The 20,396-nt window shown below is 42.9% G+C and overlaps 1 protein-coding gene across 1 annotated transcript in view; it reads right to left on the bottom strand.

Annotated features, from left to right (window-relative positions):
• Positions 1-20,396, bottom strand: part of TEP1 (telomerase associated protein 1) — a 2,704,809-nt gene that overhangs the window by 707,961 nt on the left and 1,976,452 nt on the right. The window contains exon 38 of the mRNA XM_044058078.1: positions 19,390-19,605. Coding sequence (XP_043914013.1) covers positions 19,390-19,605 — 216 coding nt within the window. The remainder of the gene's footprint in view (positions 1-19,389; positions 19,606-20,396) is intronic.

The following is a 20,396-nucleotide window of genomic DNA, read 5'->3' as shown; positions in this document are numbered from 1 at the left end:
GGGGGAACCCTCTCCTTCCTCCAAGTCCGTATCAGTGGTAATGGACTCAGGGGAGTCCAAGTGCCTCCTCTTACACTTGCGCTTACGAGGTTCCTTTCCAGTGGGACTCTCTGGAGAGGATTCGTAAGTCTCCGGGGGTTCTCTGAGGGGAACAACCTGGGATTGCTTTGGCACAGGCTGTCCCTGAGACAGGGTAATGGGAGCAGAATCCAAAATCAGAGGGGTAAGGGTAGGATCCGAGTAGGTGAGCTGTGGTCTCAACCCCTGGGAGAAAACCCTTTCCACTGCCTCGAACTCGGATGGAGAGCACACCTCTGTAGAACGTAAGGAAGCAGGGATTGGAGCCCACGGAGGGGTAGTCTGGGCACAGAGGATGGGATCCGAAAGAGCGAGATCTCGACCCTCGGGTCAGACTCCCCGACCATGGCTCAGAGTGTCTCCTGGATCCGAGATCGGATCCAAGGAACTCAAGCTGACGGCCGGCTTCAAGGAAATGAGAACCATCGGCGCCGACCTAACAGCTCCAAAAGGTCTCGGACCAGAGAGCCCCGAAGCATCGGGTCGGATCGGGAAAGGAGCAATAGGGTGGAACATAGTTGAAGAAGGAGGACCCCCCTCTCCAATAGGAGAGGGCCCTGGCAAGACCCTCATCTGAATCTGGTTCTTGAATAAACCTCCTCATCATCCTGTCCATATCCAGGTCGGAGACACTCCGAGTTGACCTGGAGGAAGCGACCGACTTGGGTCTGTTCCGGATCTGAGGGGAGTGCTTCGTCTCCGATGGCTCCGTCGGCTCTGGCGAGAAACGGGGAGAGATGAGCCAAGGAGAACGAGACCTGGGTGCCTTTTAAGAGGGGCGGGAGAAAGACTCCCTGTCGGGTGATCTTTTTCTGGGCCTGTCCCTCTCCTTGTGGCGCCTCTCCTTATTCCTTCTGTCCCTGCCTCTCTGGGACGACTCTGATGAAGCAGGCCTGGCGGGAGGTTGAGTCCCTGCCTGCACAGTGTCACTGGCTGGGGAAGAAACCAAGGCAGACTCTAAGGCAGAAGCAGGTAGCAGACCCTTAGCCACAAGCTTAGCCCGGCGATCCTTCAAAGCCCTATGGTTAAAGCCTGAACAAATGTTGCAAGATGCAGACAGATGGGCGACCCCTAAACATAGAACACACAGAGTGTGACCATTGGCTGGTGTGAGCTAGTGACCACAATCTGTGCACTTCTTAAAATGAACCTTAGGCTGTTCATCCATAGTAGAAACAGTAAAAGCCCTAACGGCCCACTCTCACACACACTCTAACAGGGATTGGGCCTAGGTGGGAAACCAGTATCACAAACACAAACACTTATAACTAACTTTTTTTTTTTTTACAACACGACGATCGAACGCGAAGGGAGGAAAAAAAGGGAAAGGTATTCACACTCAACTAGCACAAAAAGACCAAAGAAACCTTACCACCTTGCTTAGAGCTCTGAGACCACTATGCTGACTCACAGAGTGGCAAACAAGATCTGGGAATAGATAGGAGGAAGTGATGTAATATAGGTAAGGGAGGAGCTTGGAGCTCTGAGCTGATGCTTGAAAAGTTTTGCCGGCTCGGATCCAAATCGGATCTGTATACCCATATGTGCAGAATGAATGAAGTCAACTACTTCAGATCTGTAAGGAAGGATTTGGAAAAGATGGCCAAGGTGGCAAACAGCAGCAGTTTGGTGTAAACAAATGAAAATTATTGTAATTGGACAGCAACAACCTTGATCCAAAATATCAGGCGCGGGAGTTTAACTGATGGCAACAGAGCACAGGATGTATCTGGGGCTGTTGACAGCAGCTGTACTGGACTAGAAGGAGCACAGTGAATGGACAGTAGGAGTAACAAACAGAATGCGGGATACCCCCTCAGGAGTACTATGTTCTTCGTGTTTCACTGCTGCAGTCATCACACTTGGGTTTTATTCTCAAAGCAGAAGAAAGGTGGAGGCAGTCAAGAAGAGTTGGGGCTGGCTATTATGCCCTGCAGGAATGCTGTTGCAAAACCCGCCCTGGACTTGGAAAAGATAGGCAGGTGGTAATGCTTGGTGAAGGTGTGTACAGAACTCCAGGTAGCAGCTTCCAGGATGTCCCTGGTAGGGACTCCCCTGAGGAATGCTGTAGAGGTAGAAGTTTCAGTAGTGGAATGTGTTCTGACCCCCTGAGGGACTGGTTTCCTATGGTGCTTGTAGCAGAAATGGATGCAATGTGCTATCCATTTGGAAATTGTTTGTTTTGAAATGGCCTTGCTCTCTGCCCCTGGTACAAAGCTGACTAGTAACTGGTCAGATTTCCTGAAGGGCTTAGTCCTATCAAGGTAGAATCTGAGCTGTCTCTGCACATCGGAGTGCAAGATCCTTTCCCCTTTATTCTGAGGATTAGGAAAGAAGGTTGACAAATGGATAGATTGGTTGAGAGACACACTGGACACAACTTTAGGCATAAAGGAAGGGTTAGTCCTGAGGGAAACCCTGTCAGCATGGAAAATAATGAAGGGTACCTCAGCCATAAGTGCTTGTAAGCTCAGACACTCTTCTAGCTGAAGTGATGGCCAGAAGCAAGGCTGTTTTCCAAGAGAAGAATTTTAACTCTGCTGATGCTGCAGGCTCAAAGGGGGTTAGCGTGAGTTTTTCCAGTACAAAGTTAAGGTTCCAAGCAGGGGTGGGTGCTCTCCCTTGGTGGCCTTAAGTTGTTTGCCCCTCTCAGGAACTGTTTGATAAGAGGGTGAGAGAAGAGAGGTGGCTCAGTGTTGTAATAAGTCGAAATGGCAGAGGTATGGATCTTAATGGAGAAGGATAGGCCTCTGTGGAGTAGGTCTGCAAGGTAATCCAGGATTAGAGATAAGGAGGGCAGTGCTGTGTCCTCTCCTTTAGACTGAGTCCAGGAACAATACCTTTTCCACTTATCAGCATAGGATTTTCTTGTACTGGCTCTTCTGGCTTCAAGAATGATGTCCAGCACCTGCTTGCTTAGACTGGTCACTGGGGGAGAATTTAAGAAATAAGCCAGGCTGCAAGATTCATGGTTTGCAGTTGTGGATGCAAGATCGGTCCCCCCTGCTGAGTGAGAAGGGTTGGGATCTGGGGTAGATGCCAGGGTGTCACCGGTGACAGGATGCACAGTAGTGGGTACCAGTGCTGGCACGGCCAGTCCGGGGCAATCAGGATTGTCCTTGGTCTGTCCTATTTTATCTTGAGTAATATTCTATAGAGAAGAGGCAGAGGGGGGAATGCATAGATTGAGAGGTTTTCCCACTGGAAGGATAGGGCATCCACTTTCCAGGCCCTGCTGTGAGGTATCCTGGTGCAGAATTTGCTGAGCTGGTGATTGTAGGGGGAGGCAAAGAGGCCCACCTCTGGGGTCCCCCATTTTTGGATTAGAATACTGAAGGTGCTGGGGTCTAATTGCCACTTGTGTAGGTCTAGGAGATTTCTGCTTAAGTCTTCAGCCACAGAGTTTTGTTTGCCTGGCAGGAACTGAGCTTGCAGATGAATCTGCATGTCCAAGGCCGTGTTCCACAGGGCCATGGCTACCCTGCAGAGTGGGTAAGAATGGGTTCCCCCCCCTGCTTGTTGATGTATCACATAACTGTGGTGTTGTCTGTTTTTATTAGCAGGGGTCCTGATGAGAGTAGGGACCTGAAAGCTGTCAGAGCATGCTGAACAGCTAGCATCTCTTTTTGGTTGATGTGCAGATGAGTTTGACTTGGGCTCCAGTGGCCCTGAATGCACTTGTTGTCCAGGTGTGTCCCCCAGGCATATTCTGATGCATCTGTGGTTAGGGTCTGGGCAGCATGGGGTTGAGTAAAGGGAAGTTCCTTGCTGTGGTTGCATGCTGCTGCCCACCAAAGAAACTCTGTCCTTAGACAAGGTATGAGAGGTATGATGATTTTCCAGGATTTGAGAATGTTGACACCAAAGACTTTTTAAGTACCATTGAAGTTTCCTCATATGCAGTCTGGCATATGGAATTAGTAGGATGCAAGAGGCCATGAACCCTAAGGCCTGCAGGATTTTCCTTACGGATAGCTGGGTTCTGGTGGCCATTTGAGCGAAGTAGCCTGTCAGATAGGCTTGTTTTTCTGGAGTAAGGAATGCCATCTCGGATGCTGTGTCCAAGCTTGCTCCCAGGAATACAAACTTTTGACTGGGGACTAGTTTTGATTTCTTTTCGTTGATAGTATACCCCAGGGAGGTTAGAAGGTTCTTTACAAAGGTCAGGTGCTGCAGCAGCTGTTCCTGACTGTCTGCCTGAATCATGCAATCATCCAAGTATGGGTAAATTTGAATTTTGTCTGCAATAAGCAATGGCTGGAGCCAAGCATTTTGTGAATACTCTGGGAGCAGTGGATAAGCCAAAGGGAAGTGCAGAGAACTGATAATGCATACATCCTGCCCTGAAACATAGGTATTTCCTGCAGGAGTCCCTGATAGGGATGTGAAGATAGGCTTCTTTTATGTCTAGGGTGGTTAACCAGGCATATTTCGACAGCATAGGAAGAAGCTGCTGAAGGGTGAGCATTTTGAATTTTGGTACCACTGGGAAAATGTTTAGAATGGAAAGATCTAGGATTGGGCGTCAAGTGCTCTCTTTTTTGGGTACCAGAAAAAGTCTGGAATAGAACCCTTGACCTATCTGTTCTGCCGGAACAGGGTGATTTCCCCTTATGGAGAGCAGGGATTGAACTTGGTTTTGTGCCTCTGCCCACTAGTTTGGAGGAAGGTCTGGGAACCCTTTTGGGGTTGGCAGTGAGTGGAAGTAAAATTTGTACCCCTGGGATATGATGTTGAGGACCCATCGGTCTTTGGTGATAGAGGTCCAGTTTTTGCATGATGGGCAAGTTTTCCTCCTAGGGGCATGAGCAGTTGGGCAGAGGTGAGGAGTGCAATATAGAAGTCATTGTGAATTCTTTCCATAAGGGGGTGGCTTAGCAATCCCTGTTTTTGAAGTGGAGGCACTCCATTGCTTAGATCTCTGCATACCCTGAGACTGAAGTCTGGGGGGGGGGGGTCTGTTTCCCAGGGTCTAGCTTGAGATGGCCTTAAAGGGACTGGAAAGGACCAATGTTTTGCCTACTGAAGCTAGGAGGCTGCACTTGCAAGAAATCTTTGACTGTCTGCATAGATTTAGCCTTTTCTTCCATCTTTTTTTAGAACCTCTTCTGCTTGGGTGCCAAACAGATTGTCCTTGTTCAAAGGGGCATCTAGTAATTTTGATTTGACATGGCCTGGCAAGGTCTGCTCCTTAAGCCAAATATGCCTTCTCAGTACAGAATCTGTGACTGCTGCCCTGCAAGATGCTTCTAGGGCGTCAAAACCACATTGAAAAGTATGCTTGCTGACTTGGCTTGCAGAATGCATAAACTCTTGTAATTCTTTATTTTCTGCACAGTCTGTAAAGGTAGCTAATTTTTGCTTAATAAGATCCATAATATGTTGCTGGTATTTCAGCATGTGAAAATGGCAATTCAATGTCCTAATGGCGAGAGTTGCAGAAGTGTATACGTTTTTACCCCATCTGTCTAAAGATAGTGAATCCCTGTCCGAAGGGGTGGGATTCTTAGCTGTAGTTGCTTTTATACCTTTAGGCCCCTGGGAAATTACCTCTGGGTCAGCAGTAGGATTTTTGAAAAGAAATTTGAGAGAGTCAGAGACTCTGTAGTACCTGTCTGGTTTCTTTGGAGCAGGGGGTAAAGTATCAGGAGTTAGGCTGGATTCCATAAAAAGATCATCCACAACATCCAGAACTGAAGGTATTGCTAAAGGTCTATGTTGTGGTAAATATAGAAATTCTCCGAGTGTCTTTTTCGAGTGAGGATAGTCTGGCATTACCAGTGTAAATACTCTCTTAAAGTATGTAGGGTTTCACCAAAAGAAAAATCCTCTGGAGGGGAAGCAGAGGGAATGGATTCCTCTGCATCTGAATCCTCATCAGCAGATAAAGGCATGTTTTCATATTCAGAAACCTCAGAGTAGTCTGTTAAAGCTGCTGGTTACAGGTCTCTTTTTCTCTTAGCAGGAGAAGGCTGGCTTCCCCTAATCAGCATAGTCAGGTCTTCTGCCATTTTAAGCATTTGACGTTGTGGCAAAGAAGCAGGTGCTTGAGTTTAGGTCGTCTGTTCTTTAGGCGTAGCTCTTACTCTTGACCTTAGAAACTCGGTAGTTTTAGACAGAACAGAAGACACAAAAGAAGTCATCGGTTTGTGTTGAACATCGGTAGTGCAAAAAACTTCCTCAGAAGCCAGTGCCTGCACAGCAGCTCCGAACCAATCCAAGGTAGAGACATCTGCAGGTTCCATAGTCAAAGAAGAGTCTCGCGGCATACTAGACTCTGAACGGGTCTCAGTAGCGGCCTGCGAATCCATAAAAGTAGGCATCAGGGGCTGTGAAAGCGCCCGAGTACCGGCGAACTAGCGACTAGCTTAACGGAAGCGTCAATGGCAGTTTTGGACCAGTCCGGTCTGTCTCTGTCTTTATCCTTACGTTATTTCGGATGATCATTAGTCGGATGGCTTACCAAAGCCATTTCAGAATACGGTGATAGAGAGCGAAAGTATTTAGCGACAATAAGGGTCCGACGACGAATAGTTCAGGCATTGAACAAAGCACAAAACTGACAGTGAGGTATGTCATTGTCTGGGCCTAAAAGTACAGTTGTGTACACTTACCATAAATGTAGATGTTTGAGTGTATTCACTGTTGCAGTCATTACATTTGGGTAATCCTGCTGGCAGGTTGCCCTCAGTTGGCCTGAATTCCAAAGTCTTGGGTCCTACGTTGGCTGTCGACACCCCTTCCCTGATGTCAGGTCGTTAGGGGTATAAAATCAGCAGCTGACGCCATTTTCTTTAGTTTTTCTTGCCCCAGATGTCAGGTGCCCCCAAAAAGGGCAGTCAAAATTTATATCTGTATATAAAATAACATGTAGCAATATAAACTTTACTTTAATCCACCAGCAAATACACCACATAGATTGTATAAATCAGAGAAGGAAAGATAAGTTCCATCAGAAGAAAAAGGGGGGATGGCAGGTGGGTAACCTGGACTGCAACAGTGAATACACTCGAACATCTACATTTATGCTAAGTGTACACAACTGTACTATGTTCTTCGTGTTTCACTGTTGCAGTCATTACATTTGGGCAGATTCCCAAAGCCATGGTTGGGAGGCTGGAGCTAAACAGCATTAGGAGCGGCTATGAGACCCTGCAGAACTGCAGTGGCAAAGCCTGCCCTGGATTTAGAGAAGAGTAGCAGATGATAGTGCTTTGTAAAGGTGTGCACTGAACTCCAGGTAGCTGCCTCTAAAATGTCCCTGGTTGGTACTCCTCTGAGAAAGGCTGCTGAAGTGGCTGCAGCTCTGGTGGAATGTGGCCTAATGCTCTTAGGCACTGGCTTGCCATAGTATAAGTAGCAGAAATGAATGCAGTGGCCTATCCATTTTGAAATAGTCTGCTTTGAGATAGCCTTTCCTTGTGATCCTGCAGCATATGCCACTAGTAATTGCTCTGTTTTTCTGAAAACTTTGGTTCTGCCCAAGTAGAATCTAAGCTGTCTGTGTACGTCCAAAGAATGCAGAATTCTTTCCCCCTTGTTCTGTGGATTTGGATAAAAAGTTGGCAGATGAATGGCTTGGTTAAGAGCCACACTGGACACCACTTTAGGCATAAATGTTGGGTTTGTCCTGAGGGAGACCCTGTCTGGATAAAAAAATGATAAAAGGTTTCACAGCCATGAGTGCCTGTAGCTCTGAAACTCGTCTTGCAGAAGTTATTGCTAGGAGCAGAGCTGTTTTCCAATATAAAAACGTTATATCAGCAGTAGCAGCTGGCTCAAAAGGAGGCAAGGTGAGTTTTTCCAAGACATAGTTGAGGTTCCATGCAGGCATTGGTGATCTCCTTGGAGGCCTTAAATTTTTGGCTCCTCTGAGGTACTGTTTTAGTAAGGGATGAGAAAAGATTGGTAGCTCTGCATTGTAATGAGCCGAAATGGCAGAGGCATGGATTTTAATAGATGAGAAATATAGGCCTTTGTCCAGCATCTCAGTTAAGTATTGTAAAATCTGAGGAATATTTGGTACAGCTGTATCTGTTCCTTGTGCCTGGTTCCAAGCACAGAATGTCTTCCATTTTCCAGCATAAGATTTTCTAGTACTAGGCCTTCTGGCTTCCAAAATGACATCCATCACAGCTTTGCTGAGAGGTGTGTTTTGTATGACTACATTATCCACCATGCTGCCAGGTTTAAAGTCCTGAGCTGGCTGTGCAGGATCTGATTGTTTTGCTGGGACAGTAGATGCGGTACTTGAGGTAGAGTCCAAGCTGGGCATTGAGACAAGCTCCTTAATATTGGGTACCAGTGCTGGCGGGGCCAGTCTGGTGCAATCAGTATCATCTTTGGCTTCTCCTGTTTGACCTTTAGGAGTACCTTGGGGAGGAGAGGCAGAGGGGGAAAGGCATACACTGATAGTTTTTTCCAGCTGAAGGATAGGGCGTCCACTTTTCATGCTTGTCTGTGATAAATCTTTGTGCAGAATCTCTGTAGTTGGTGGTTGTGAGGGGAGGCAAATAGATCTATGTCCGGGCATCCCCATTTCCTTGCTATCATGCTGAAGACTTGTGGATCCAGCTGCCACTCATGGGGATCCATGAGGTTTCTGCTTAGTTCATCTGCCAGAGTATTTTTCCTTCCTGGCAGGAATTGTGCCTGCAGATGTACTTGGTAAGTCAATGCTGTGTCCCACAAAGTCATGGCTAGTCTGCAAAGGGGGTAAGAATGTGTGCCCCCCTGCTTGTTTATATACCACATGACCGTGGTGTTGTCTGTCTTTATCAGTAGTTGTCCTGGTTGAAGTAGGTCCTTGAAGGCTGTCAGGGCATTTTGAACAGCTAGCATCTCTTTATGATTGATATGTAGATGCATTTGGTTTGAGGTCCATGTTCCCTGAATGCATCTTCCTGCCATGTGAGCCCCCCCCCAGGCATAATCTGATGCATCCATTGTTAGTGTTTGCCTGGCTGGGGGTAATGTGAACGGCTGTCCCTTGTTTTGGTGACAAGCCTTTGCCCACCATCAAAACTCCTGTTGCAGGCAGGGAATGAGAGTGATTATAGTTTCCAGGCTGTGGCAATGTTGAGTCCAAACACTTTTTTGGTACCGCTGAAGTTTCCTCATATGCAGTCTTGCATATGGAATTAGTAGGATACAGGATGTCATGAAACCCAAAGCCTGCAGAATTTTTTGTGCAGATAACTGGGCCTTTGTTGCTAACATTTTGAAGTAGGTAGTCAGTTATCTTTGTTTGTCTGGCGGGAGATAAGCCATCTGGGCAGTTGTATTTAAGCTTGCACCCAGGAATACTATCTCTTGAGAGGGTACAAGTTTTGATTTCTTTTTATTGACTGTGTACCCTAGGCATGTTAGAAGTTTTTTCATAAATGCCAAATGCTGTAGAAGAATGTCCTTGTCTGCTTGAATTAGACAGTCGTTCAAGTAAGGATACATTTGTATTCCTCTTTGTCTGCAGAATGCAATTACTGGTGCCAGGCACTTTGTAAAGACCCTGGGCACAGTAGATAAGCCAAAGGGCAGTGCAGAGAAGTGGTAATGCATTGAGCCAGCCTTGAATCGGAGGTATCTTCTGCATATCTATCTTGATTGGGACATGCAGGTATGCCTCTTTTAGGTTTGTAGTTACAAGCCAAGCATTCTCGCCCAGCATGGGCAATAGCTGCTGCAAAGTCAACAGTTTGAATTTTGGTATATCCAGGAATGTATTCAGAATCGACAGGTCCAGTATTGGCCTCCATGCCTTGTCCTTTCGGGGTACCAAGAACAGTCTTGAGTAAAATCCTTGTCCCCACTCTTGCTCTGGCACTTGATGAATGGCCCTCATGTCCATGAGGGATGAGACTTGTTTTTGTGCCTCTGCCCATTGATTTTCAGGCAGATATGGCCAGCCATTTGTCTTTGGCAGGGTATGGAAATGGAACTTGTAGCCTTGTGAGATGATTTTTAGAACCCACTTGAACTGGGTTATAATGTGCCAATTTTGAGAAAAAAGTGCTAATTTTCCCCCTAAGGGTGCTGCCAGGAAATAAGTGCTCGGTGCAGGGGGAAGTCATTGGGACTGTTTCCTGTAAGGGTGTGATTTGTCTGCTCCACTTTTGGAGGTAGAAGCACCCCATTGCTTTGACCTGTATAAACCTTGAGCCTGGGATCTGCCTCTAGGGCATCTGGGTCTGCCCCTTTGAGGTCTGTCTGACACTGGAAATGACCAATTCTTTGTTGGCCACTGTCTACTAAACCTAGGTGGCTGTACTTTTAAGAAATCTTTGACCGTTTGCATAGATTTAGTCTTGTCCTCCATTTTCTTTAACACCTCTTTTGCCTTAACACCAAACAAAGAATCATGCTGTAAAGGTGCATCTAATAATTTAACTTTAACATGATCAGGCATATTTTGTTCCTTTAACCAAGCATGCCTTCTAATTACAGAACCTGTAACTGCGGCCCTGCAGGAGGCCTCTAAAGAATCAAAGCCACATTGCAAAGTATGCTTTCCAACTTGTTCAGCTGCATTTCCTTGTTTTCTGCACATTCAGAATTTAACAACATTTTCTGTTTAAGCAATGCCATGACATGTTGTTGATATTTCAGCATATGAAACTGACAGTTTAAGGCCCTTATAACCAGGGTAGCAGATGTGTAAACCTTTTTTCCCCCATCTATCCAGTGCCCTAGAATCCCTATCAGAAGGGGTAGGGTTTTTTGCAGCGGAAGCCTTAACACCCTTGGGGCCCTGAGAAATAGTTTCTCCGGTAGTCGGATGGCTTTCCGACATTTCTGGATAATTAAATCTGCGTCCAAAGTAGTCTAAAGCAAAATCATACCGACGCTTAATAGTGCGTTGGTTAAATCTAGCACAAAACCGACAACCCAAAAAATTATGACCAGGGCCTAGACAAGGAATACAGTAAGAATGAAAGTCCGTATGAGGTATTTGCTTCCCACAAGTAATACAATTATTAACTTTTTCTGATATTGGTTCTGGAGCAAGAAAAAAGTTTCCCCAACGGGATACTTAGCTTTATAGAAGACCAGATTTGAAATTCGAACTCGAAAATCTCAGTAGTCGGCCGACCTGCACTTGCGAACTACTTCTGCTTCGGGCACCGCGCGGCAAGAAAGACTGAAGAAAATGGCGTTGGCTACTTCTTTTATACCACTGATGACCTGACGACAGCCGACGCAGGACCCAAGACTTTGAATGAATGAGTGACTTGGATTTCTTTAGGAGGAACGAGTCTGAATATAAAGGCAAAAGTTATGCATTTTCTTCTGGTATTTATGGTATAATAAAGCTGGTGTTTTCTATACAACATCTTTTAATTTAACTAGGATTATTTGGTGTTTATGTGTTGGACAACTTCCTTCGGAGATATGTTGTGACTTATTTGTGTCTTCATGCAAACATTTTCAACTTCATTTCGTGAAGGTCCATTGAATATTGACGATCTTTTGGCTTAGACTAAGGTTTGACATGCATCCATTTAACAGGACATACTTTTTGAATATATGGAAAATACAATTGGTGATACTTTTGGTAACATATTTGTTTTCTCTCTAGCAGCTGTCTCTCTCTTCTCTATTTCATTGGATGGAATTATTTTTTTTGAATCTGTCTGATGATGTCACGTATCGCCATGTTTGCACGCTGATTTTGCATTTTGGAACTTGCCATCAATATATTTGTACTATAAGTATATTTACATTTTGGTGTCTTACATCTGGTCATCATTTCCAGGGTCAGTTGGTTAATGTTTTTTTTATAACTATGATATAACTTTCTTTCATTTGTGAAACCTTCTTATGTTGTAGTAACAAAAGGGTTGACATTCTGTTTTGAGTTGGATCATTGATTTTATTTTGGGTATCACCTCTCCATAAGCTTTTAACAAGCTGTGGTATCTTTTTGGCTTTATTATATCCCAACCAGATTAGTGCTATTGTCGGTTGGTATGTTCTTTATGTGTTCACTATTTAGAACTTATAGGTTTCTCTTTAATACGGATCTGATGGGTCTAGTTTCATTTTTTGCTTAAGATTATCTTGTTAATTATTACTTCTATTATTGAATTATCAGAGAACATAGGTTTGTGTCTCATGTATTCTCTAACCATTGAAACCTGGGCACATACTTTGTATTTTGGACAACTATTTACAGTTTACTATTATATTGTTAATTATAAATAGGATATCACTGGTGTACTAGCATATTGTTTTTTGATTAGATGGTTTTTCTACATGCACTACTCTGCATTCTTGCATATTCTGACAATATACTCAGTCTAGTGAGCAGATAGGAATCTGTTTATCATAGAACCTAGGCTTGTGTCTCATATATTTTCTAACCATTGAAACTTGGGCACATACTTTATATTTTGGACATTTTTGTACAGTTTACTATTATACTGTTAACCATTTATATATCACATCACTGTTGTATCAATATATTGTATTTTGATTAGATGTTTTTTTTTCTATATGCACTACTCTGCATTTTTGTAAATTCTGACAATATATTCAGACTAGTGAACAGATAGGTATATATGTTATCATGATTTATGGTTTTTGAATCTATTACTGTTTCAGTAATTCTGATAACAGTTATTAATCAGATTTATAATGACAATGATCTGCTCCAGATCTACTTGATACAACTTATTTGATATTTTTTGATATATGGGAATTGGCTTATTTAATGTCCAAAAGATATATATATATATATATATATATATATATCCTAAAGAATATCTTTTCCTATCAGATCAATATACAATTTTTCATACTGACTATTAATAATTGACTACTCCTCCTGCACATGCTTATTTTCTTCCATTGTGCCTATTGCTGCCCACTAAACAATGTTAAATTGCATAGTGTATGACAGATTTTCATGTTGTTTCCTGTGAATAACAGTGGAACTTGCCTGTTTTAGTCATACCTCCATATTTGATACAGTAGTAGATGTTAAGTGTATTTATCTGTAACTAACAGACTTCTACCTTTCTTCCTGCCCTCCGAATCTCCCCTGTGTCTTTGCCTGGGTGGATACTGGACCTAACCAAAGCTGTACTCCCTATTGCTTGTGCAATAACCACCCTGTGCGTTCCTTCCCCTGAAGAACCGCCTCCTGAGAGACCTCAAGAAAGTATGTGTGTTTTCAAAGCCTGACAACTCCTGTAATTCTTACTCTCCCTGCCTGGAGTGCCAGCAGCCCCCCCTCAACCTCTACTCCTCCACACCTCCTTGTATCCACTAGAGGATATCCCTTCCCTTGACATAAGACTTGTTTCTGATCTTGACATTCTCTCTTTCTGACTCTTAGTTCTCACATCTCAGTCACGATTTTAGTCCACTTCCCACCATATCTAGGCCCTCTCCCTCACCCATATACTACTTACCCTTCTAGAACACTGCTCTACTGATAGTTTTCACTCCTCTTCTGCTCCTCTGGGCCTACCCGCTGCGTTAAGCTCTGGGGCTCCTCTCCCCCTACCCTGCCCCCAATTCCCACCTGCCCCAGCACATCTACCTATATACCTCTATACACCACACCCACTGCTAGTCTATTCCAATCAACAACATACATCTAGACACACACTTTTTTTTTTTCCCAAAAAAACTAGCCTCTACAAACCCCTATCATCTCCTATCCTGGCCTAAACACTCCTCTTCCACACCTGTTGCTCTATAATTAGTGTCCTCTATATACCATCCAACTCTACTCACAACTATTTATTCTGTCTATTTCCTCCAATTATGCTTGTAAAACTCTGTCTCATCTCCCTTCTCTTTCTCCTCTTTTCACTCCATTACACCCATCTCTCCCAACCCACTTTTTCCCTACACTTCCACATAACTAAATATCAGAACTTACCTCTCCCTCAATCATACTCTATTATTTCCTTATCTTTATCCCTCCAACTATCTCCTTTTATTCCAATACAAACTCTTCTCCTACCATATACTCCCCATCTTTATAGCTACTAATCTACAACAGAAGCAAATATCTTACCTTACTATCTGCCCACATACACTGTTCGGTACTACATCATATTAGTACTCCTCTACAACAACTACAAATAAAACCTTACTTTTACTGCATTCAATTCCCAAAGTATAGTAAATAAAGTCCCAAACCTCCATGCTTGGCTCATACACAATAAACCTGACATCCTGTCTATATCTGAAACCTGGTTAAAACCACATATAAAAGACTCTGAAATTATTCCTCATATATTCATCCTCCCTAGCAGTCACTCCCTACAATAAACCTACTCCACACTTTAACAAACTCTACTACAAATCAATAACCACAAACACATTTGTCTAGCATCCACACTTGAACTTATCCTCTTTGATTTCTAGTAACATTACCAATGAAACCATAATCATGGGAGATGTAAACATCAACTGGGCCTGCATTCAATCTCCAACAAACTCCTCAAATATTAACCTATACAATTTCTCTCAACTAATCAATTCACTGGAAGTACACTGGATTGGATCCTTGTCTCCTCACTATTTCTCCAACAGTGGCACCCTTCCAGACCCTTAGTGATCACACACCCACTTCACCAACCGACTTCCCACTGTTCTTCAACAAACCCACAACTATATAACTATCTTTCAACCCAACTACCTTTGTAAACTCCTTAAAAGCAATTAACTGGAACTGTCTAAAACCCTTCCTCTTTAATACAACTTTCTTGACATTACTTGACTCTCAAGCTCCCTAAGGACAAAGAGAATTAAGACTAAATCAGCCACAAACTCAAAACAAGTCTGCTCCTTAATGAATATAAACTTCACTCCAAAACAAAAAAAAAAAAACCTCAGAAGAAATGGAAGGGATCTCCACTCTCTCATCCTCTAGTCACCAGATACTCCCACCCCTGACTTAAATGCCTCTGAACTAGATCTGGCCACCCAATTTAACTCATTTTTATTGATTCAATTGCAAAACTCACCTCTTCATTCTCCAGCCCCACTATGCCTCTAACACCCCCCCCCCCCCCACTCTCAAACCCTATCCTCGTCACACTTCTACTCCTGTTCCCCATCTTCTAACTCCTCTACAACTCTCCCTTCCCCAACTCCACTTTCCTTTCATTCAATCCCATGTCTACATCCTCTATAAAGAAACTGCTTCTAAAATTGAAACCATACAACGCCCCTGACAATATACCTCCCTACTTTCTTAGTGTAGCTGCTGAAACACTTGCATATCCCATCAGCATCGAATGCACAGTTCCCCAAATATGGAAACAAGCATCAACAATAACAACATCAACAACTGCCATCCTGTCCCCATTTCAAAATCCAAGAAAAATGTGTCCATCTTCAGCTCCTCCCTCATCTCCTAGAAAATCACCTTATAACTCCACACAGCACCTGCTTTAGACCCAACCACAGCACAATGACAGCCCTCCTCTCCTTCCTTGAAACAGTAAACAGTGATTCTGGCCTAATTGTCTCTACCTTATTACTAGACCTCTCCAAAGCCTTGATACCATCTCACATAGCCTGCTCATAACTAAACTCTCAGAACTTAACCTCTCTTCCTCTTCCCTGCAATGGTTCTCTAGTTACCTATCGTAAGATGGAAAAAACAGGTGTTCCACAAGGCTCCATTCTAGGTCCTGTTCTCTTCAACATATTTATAAATGACTTCCATAAATCAATCCCATTCTCTAACATCATCCAATATGCTGATGATTCAACTATCATCTGCTCCAGCCCTATCTCTACACTTTCAAAAACTAACTCAAAGATGCTTTTCTACAACAGAGCAATGGATGTTACATAACCACCTAGCTCTTAACCTCCAAGACCAAGCTAATGATTTTTACTCCTTTCTAAAGCTACTCATCTCAATCTGAACACTTTTCTATCACCAGCCAAAATAACTCCCCCAGAATGGTGAGAGAGCACTACTACTTGGGGGGTACAACAAAACAACCAAAAATTTACCTCCTCTCATCTAAAAAACATCAAAAAACCTAAAAAACTGGTATGCTTTTTAGACAAAAGCATACCTTACCTCTGCTACTAAAATAACATCCTTCCTTATCCTAACTAATCTTCAATCCTCCTCAAAACAACTTTCCTCTTGTTACAACAAAATTGCAAAATTTGCCACCAGCCACAAGTCTTCCTCCCACCACTGTCTCAGATACTAAAATGGCTAGAACTTCCAAATCAACTCACTTACATTCAGTTAACTCTAGCCCACAAACTTATTCTCAACCCCTCCTCTGTCTTCCCTTTCTTCCACATTTGATATGCATCTTCCCAATAGAGTATTGAGATCAAACAATCAAAACCTACTCAAAGTCCATAAACCTACACATCCCCCAGGCAAAACCTTCTATCCTTCAACTCTAATCACTCTGCTTTCAAAAATCTCTCTATACACCACCTAGCATCTCAGTGGGAATGCTCCTGCTCCCACCCTACATAACCTACTCTTCTCCTTCTCTCATCTGCCATTGCTCTGCCTCATCTTATTCTACCCAGATTCTACAGAAGTTATTAGATAAGCCCTAGGTTCTCTTCTTCCCCACTTCATCATGTCACTGAACCTCCTCTTCTTTTCCAGTAACTAATTTTTCCTAACTACTCTGTATTAAATGGATATTTCTGAGCTAATAAATATAATTATTATGGACTTTCTGCACATTGTATTTAGCTGTTACATTTTTTGCTTTCTTTCTTTTTTACCTATTGTTAAACTGAAATGTTTGAGTGAATATATGTTTGTAAGAATGTTAAATGTATTGGCCCAATGGACTATCCTGGTAAACCAACTGCAATAAATAAATAAATAAATAAATAATTCAGGCCGACTGAGGGCAACCTGCCAGCAGGATTACTCAAATGTAATGACTGCAACAGTGAAACATGAAGAACATCAGGTGATGCAGTAAGAATGGAAATCTCAGTGTGGTATTTGCTTTCCACAGGCGAGACAATTGTTAACTTTTACTGACATTGGTTAGAGCAAGAAAAAGGATCCCCAGTGGGGTACTTAGCTTTAGAAGACTTCAGGATGATTCAGTTTGAAAACGAAAACTCAGGTAGCGGCCGACCGGCACTCATGCAAACTGCTTCTGCTTTGGGCTCCTCGGCAAGAAAGACTGGTATAATGGCGTCGGCTGCCTGTTTTTATACCCCTGACGTCAGTTCTGGAGCGACAGCAACTGATGCAGAAATACTAAGTCTCTGCTATTTGGGCCGACTGAGGGCTACCTGTAGGCAGATAACCCAAATGTGATGACTGCAACAGTGAAACACGAAGAACATCACTCTATCCTATCAGATCTATTACACATTTGCAGATCCAGTGGTGGCATAAAGACCTGCTGAAAGGATCTCAATCTCCTCTGCAATATTTTGGAAGGATAGGTATTTATCACACAGACTTCCGCTTCTATGATACAGTCTTCTACTTCACACAAAGCAAAGTATTGCCCTTACTCAATTCAAATATTATTTGGATGAATGGTTGTGTAACCACAAATTCAATCCTGGTTTAGCACCTTTGTCTCTCGTGGACTGAGGCAACAAGCAACAACAGTACAGATAAGTGACACACACAACATAATAGCAGACCTTCCAGAAAGTGAGTAATGCAGCAATCAACTTCTCTTTCTTTCTTTTTTATGCTTTTAGAACTCTAAGTCTGCCAGTCAGCAAGCATCCCCTCTTTAGGCTCAGCCCATTTGTTCCTTGTACGAGGTACATACCCAGTATGTTATGATGCAAGCCATCCTGAGGAGAGTGTCATGCAAGCAGCAAGAGGGTTGTTTTTGCCCTCACTCTCCCACTCGCACCTGGTAGGATGTAAGTAAGGAGTCATTTGTTAATTTACACTCTAGCATTGCTCTTGGTGGTGAAGTGACCATGTGCATCATCACAGGGAGTACAATACCCCACCATCTGTGCATGTGGGCTCCTTTGGACACATACACAGGGGTTATCATTAATGGAATGGGTAGCAGCAACTCACTTCCCCTCTAAGAATGGCTCCTGGTTTTCAAGCTCTTGGGTTTCTGCCCTTAGCACTGAAGAAGAAAGAGACAGACCAAAAACATTCCACCCTCTCAGGCCACTATTCAAACTCACATATTTTGGGTCACAATGAGGACTTTATCCCTCTGCAGTACATTGATATGGATATCTGTTAATCCATTAATGAATGTCATCTTGTTCATAAGAAGTTTCAATGAAAACACAGCACATTTCATAGTTATACTTTGCATGATCTGAACTCAAGCAATATGCAGATCTTCAGGTAGACCACATACACCAATTATCTTCATCAACAGCGACGGACCAAAGATGATGTCCAAGCAAATATGAAAAAATAAAATATTAACGTTTCTTATTTATCTTATTTATTTCAGATTAAACTACAGAACTCTCTTATCAAAGTCAGACGAAGGGGAGATAACAGAGGTGGAAGGGAAGTCACCCATGCTTAAGCACCATTAGTGTTTCACACAATAATGTTGCTGATGAGGCATCCCCACAAAGCAGCTGTCAATCATATTTCCAAAAAACAGCTGCTAACATAAGGTGAAAACTTGTAAAAGTATAACCTGATGAATACGGTATTATCAAAGGAAACAAATACAATTCAAGAAGACAACTAACTTGGGGCCCATATAAAAAGTAAATTACACAACCATCATGTCCTTCTCCATCCAATCTCACAGCACAGTTAACATTATGTAATGAAAATCCCATCAGTTTGGCAAAGCCCCCCTGCTGAGAATAATAACCAGTTTTTGTAGTAAAATGGGGAGTGATGATCATTCTCAAGACAGGAAGAAAGCTTAACGACAAGTGTACTATCATAAGTTAAACAGAACAGAAAGGAAGCATGGGAAGAAAGCAAAATGGCACAGAAACAAAGAAAATAAAAATAATATTTTGTAAATAACATCAGAATGTCAAATCATAACACTGGTACATACAGTGACATGAAATGAAGTCTTTGCAGCATGAAGACACTGTTTCTGTAGTATTGTATGCATGTTAACTCCCTCATTTGTAACAAAATGTGGCAGACAAGACAATCTTGAAGGAAATGAGCTAAAACTGATCAATGGTGTCATCAACTTAAATGAGACAGAAAGAAACTTCAGATGAAATTCACGTTTTACTTTATTTTATTCTTCTATAACTTAAATAAATGCTCTATGACAAGAAAAACTCAAAAGTATAAAAAGCAAACGTAAAGGGGCTACAAAACAGGATCTGCAGCCAGTCTTGCCTGTTGCATTCTACTTTTACCTGAAGATGAAGCCAGAAAGTTTTCTGTTGGAGTCAGTGCTAAAAGTGGGCTTTGGTGACCCCTCAGGACTCGGATGCAGGTAGCAGCGCCTTCACGCACCTGCCAAATCTTTAGAAGTTTGTCATTGCTTCCACTAGCTAGGATGGTGTTCCCACGAATCCAGGCCAGGCACTGAACAGCCACTTTTGGAATCTCGCACTCTGATATAATACCTCCTGCAAAGTAGTAGCACATTTCAATTCAACAACTTAATAGAGAATACAAGTATTTCTATAGTCATTTTACACATAATAATCACCAGGAAATCTTCTACATTCAACTTCACTCTTACATGGAAACTATGTTAGTGCACACATCAGTAACTTACAATACGTGTTCTGGAATAAATGACAGACTTGTCTACCCTAGTTAATTTGATGCTAATACTTAAATTCTCTACACAATAAACCCCTCTCTTCCTGCCAGACTTCACTCTTCTATTCTACAGCTTGACACCTATGAGGTTGTACCTGACCATTTCCCGATGTTCTTGTCATTCACTGGTGGTACACAGGAAGCTATAGGCCTACTCTAAAAAGGGCTGACAGTTTATTTGGTCCACATAATAAGCCAGCAAATTACTATCTACTTCATACACCAAAGTATGACAGCCTTTCCAGTTGGTACAGGAAGCATGAAATGATTACTATCCAAAGTCTGCTGATTCAGTTCAGAATCACTGGCGACAACCCCATACTGTGCAGGCAAATTTTGCAGCCCCACATCATGCAGTTTTTTTCTATATAAATATATTTCTTGGTCTTCTGAAGCTTAACAATCGAGCCACTCTATTTTCAAATCCAACCTGACTTGAACATCCCAAATCACCTGTGTGGGGTGCTCTCACTTTCCAGGGAGAATTTGCATTTAGAATCTCCATAGCTCTGTTATGTAATGGTGCAAGGTTCATAGGTAGGTACTAGGCTATTGGCCCTACAGCCTATATAAGCCTAGCCAAAAATGTACC

This window comes from Protopterus annectens, chromosome 16.part0 (assembly GCF_019279795.1).
Source record: "Protopterus annectens isolate FY-2018-M chromosome 16.part0, PAN1.0, whole genome shotgun sequence".
Taxonomy (NCBI): domain Eukaryota; kingdom Metazoa; phylum Chordata; order Ceratodontiformes; family Protopteridae; genus Protopterus; species Protopterus annectens.
This window is presented reverse-complemented; position numbering and strand designations above follow the sequence as displayed.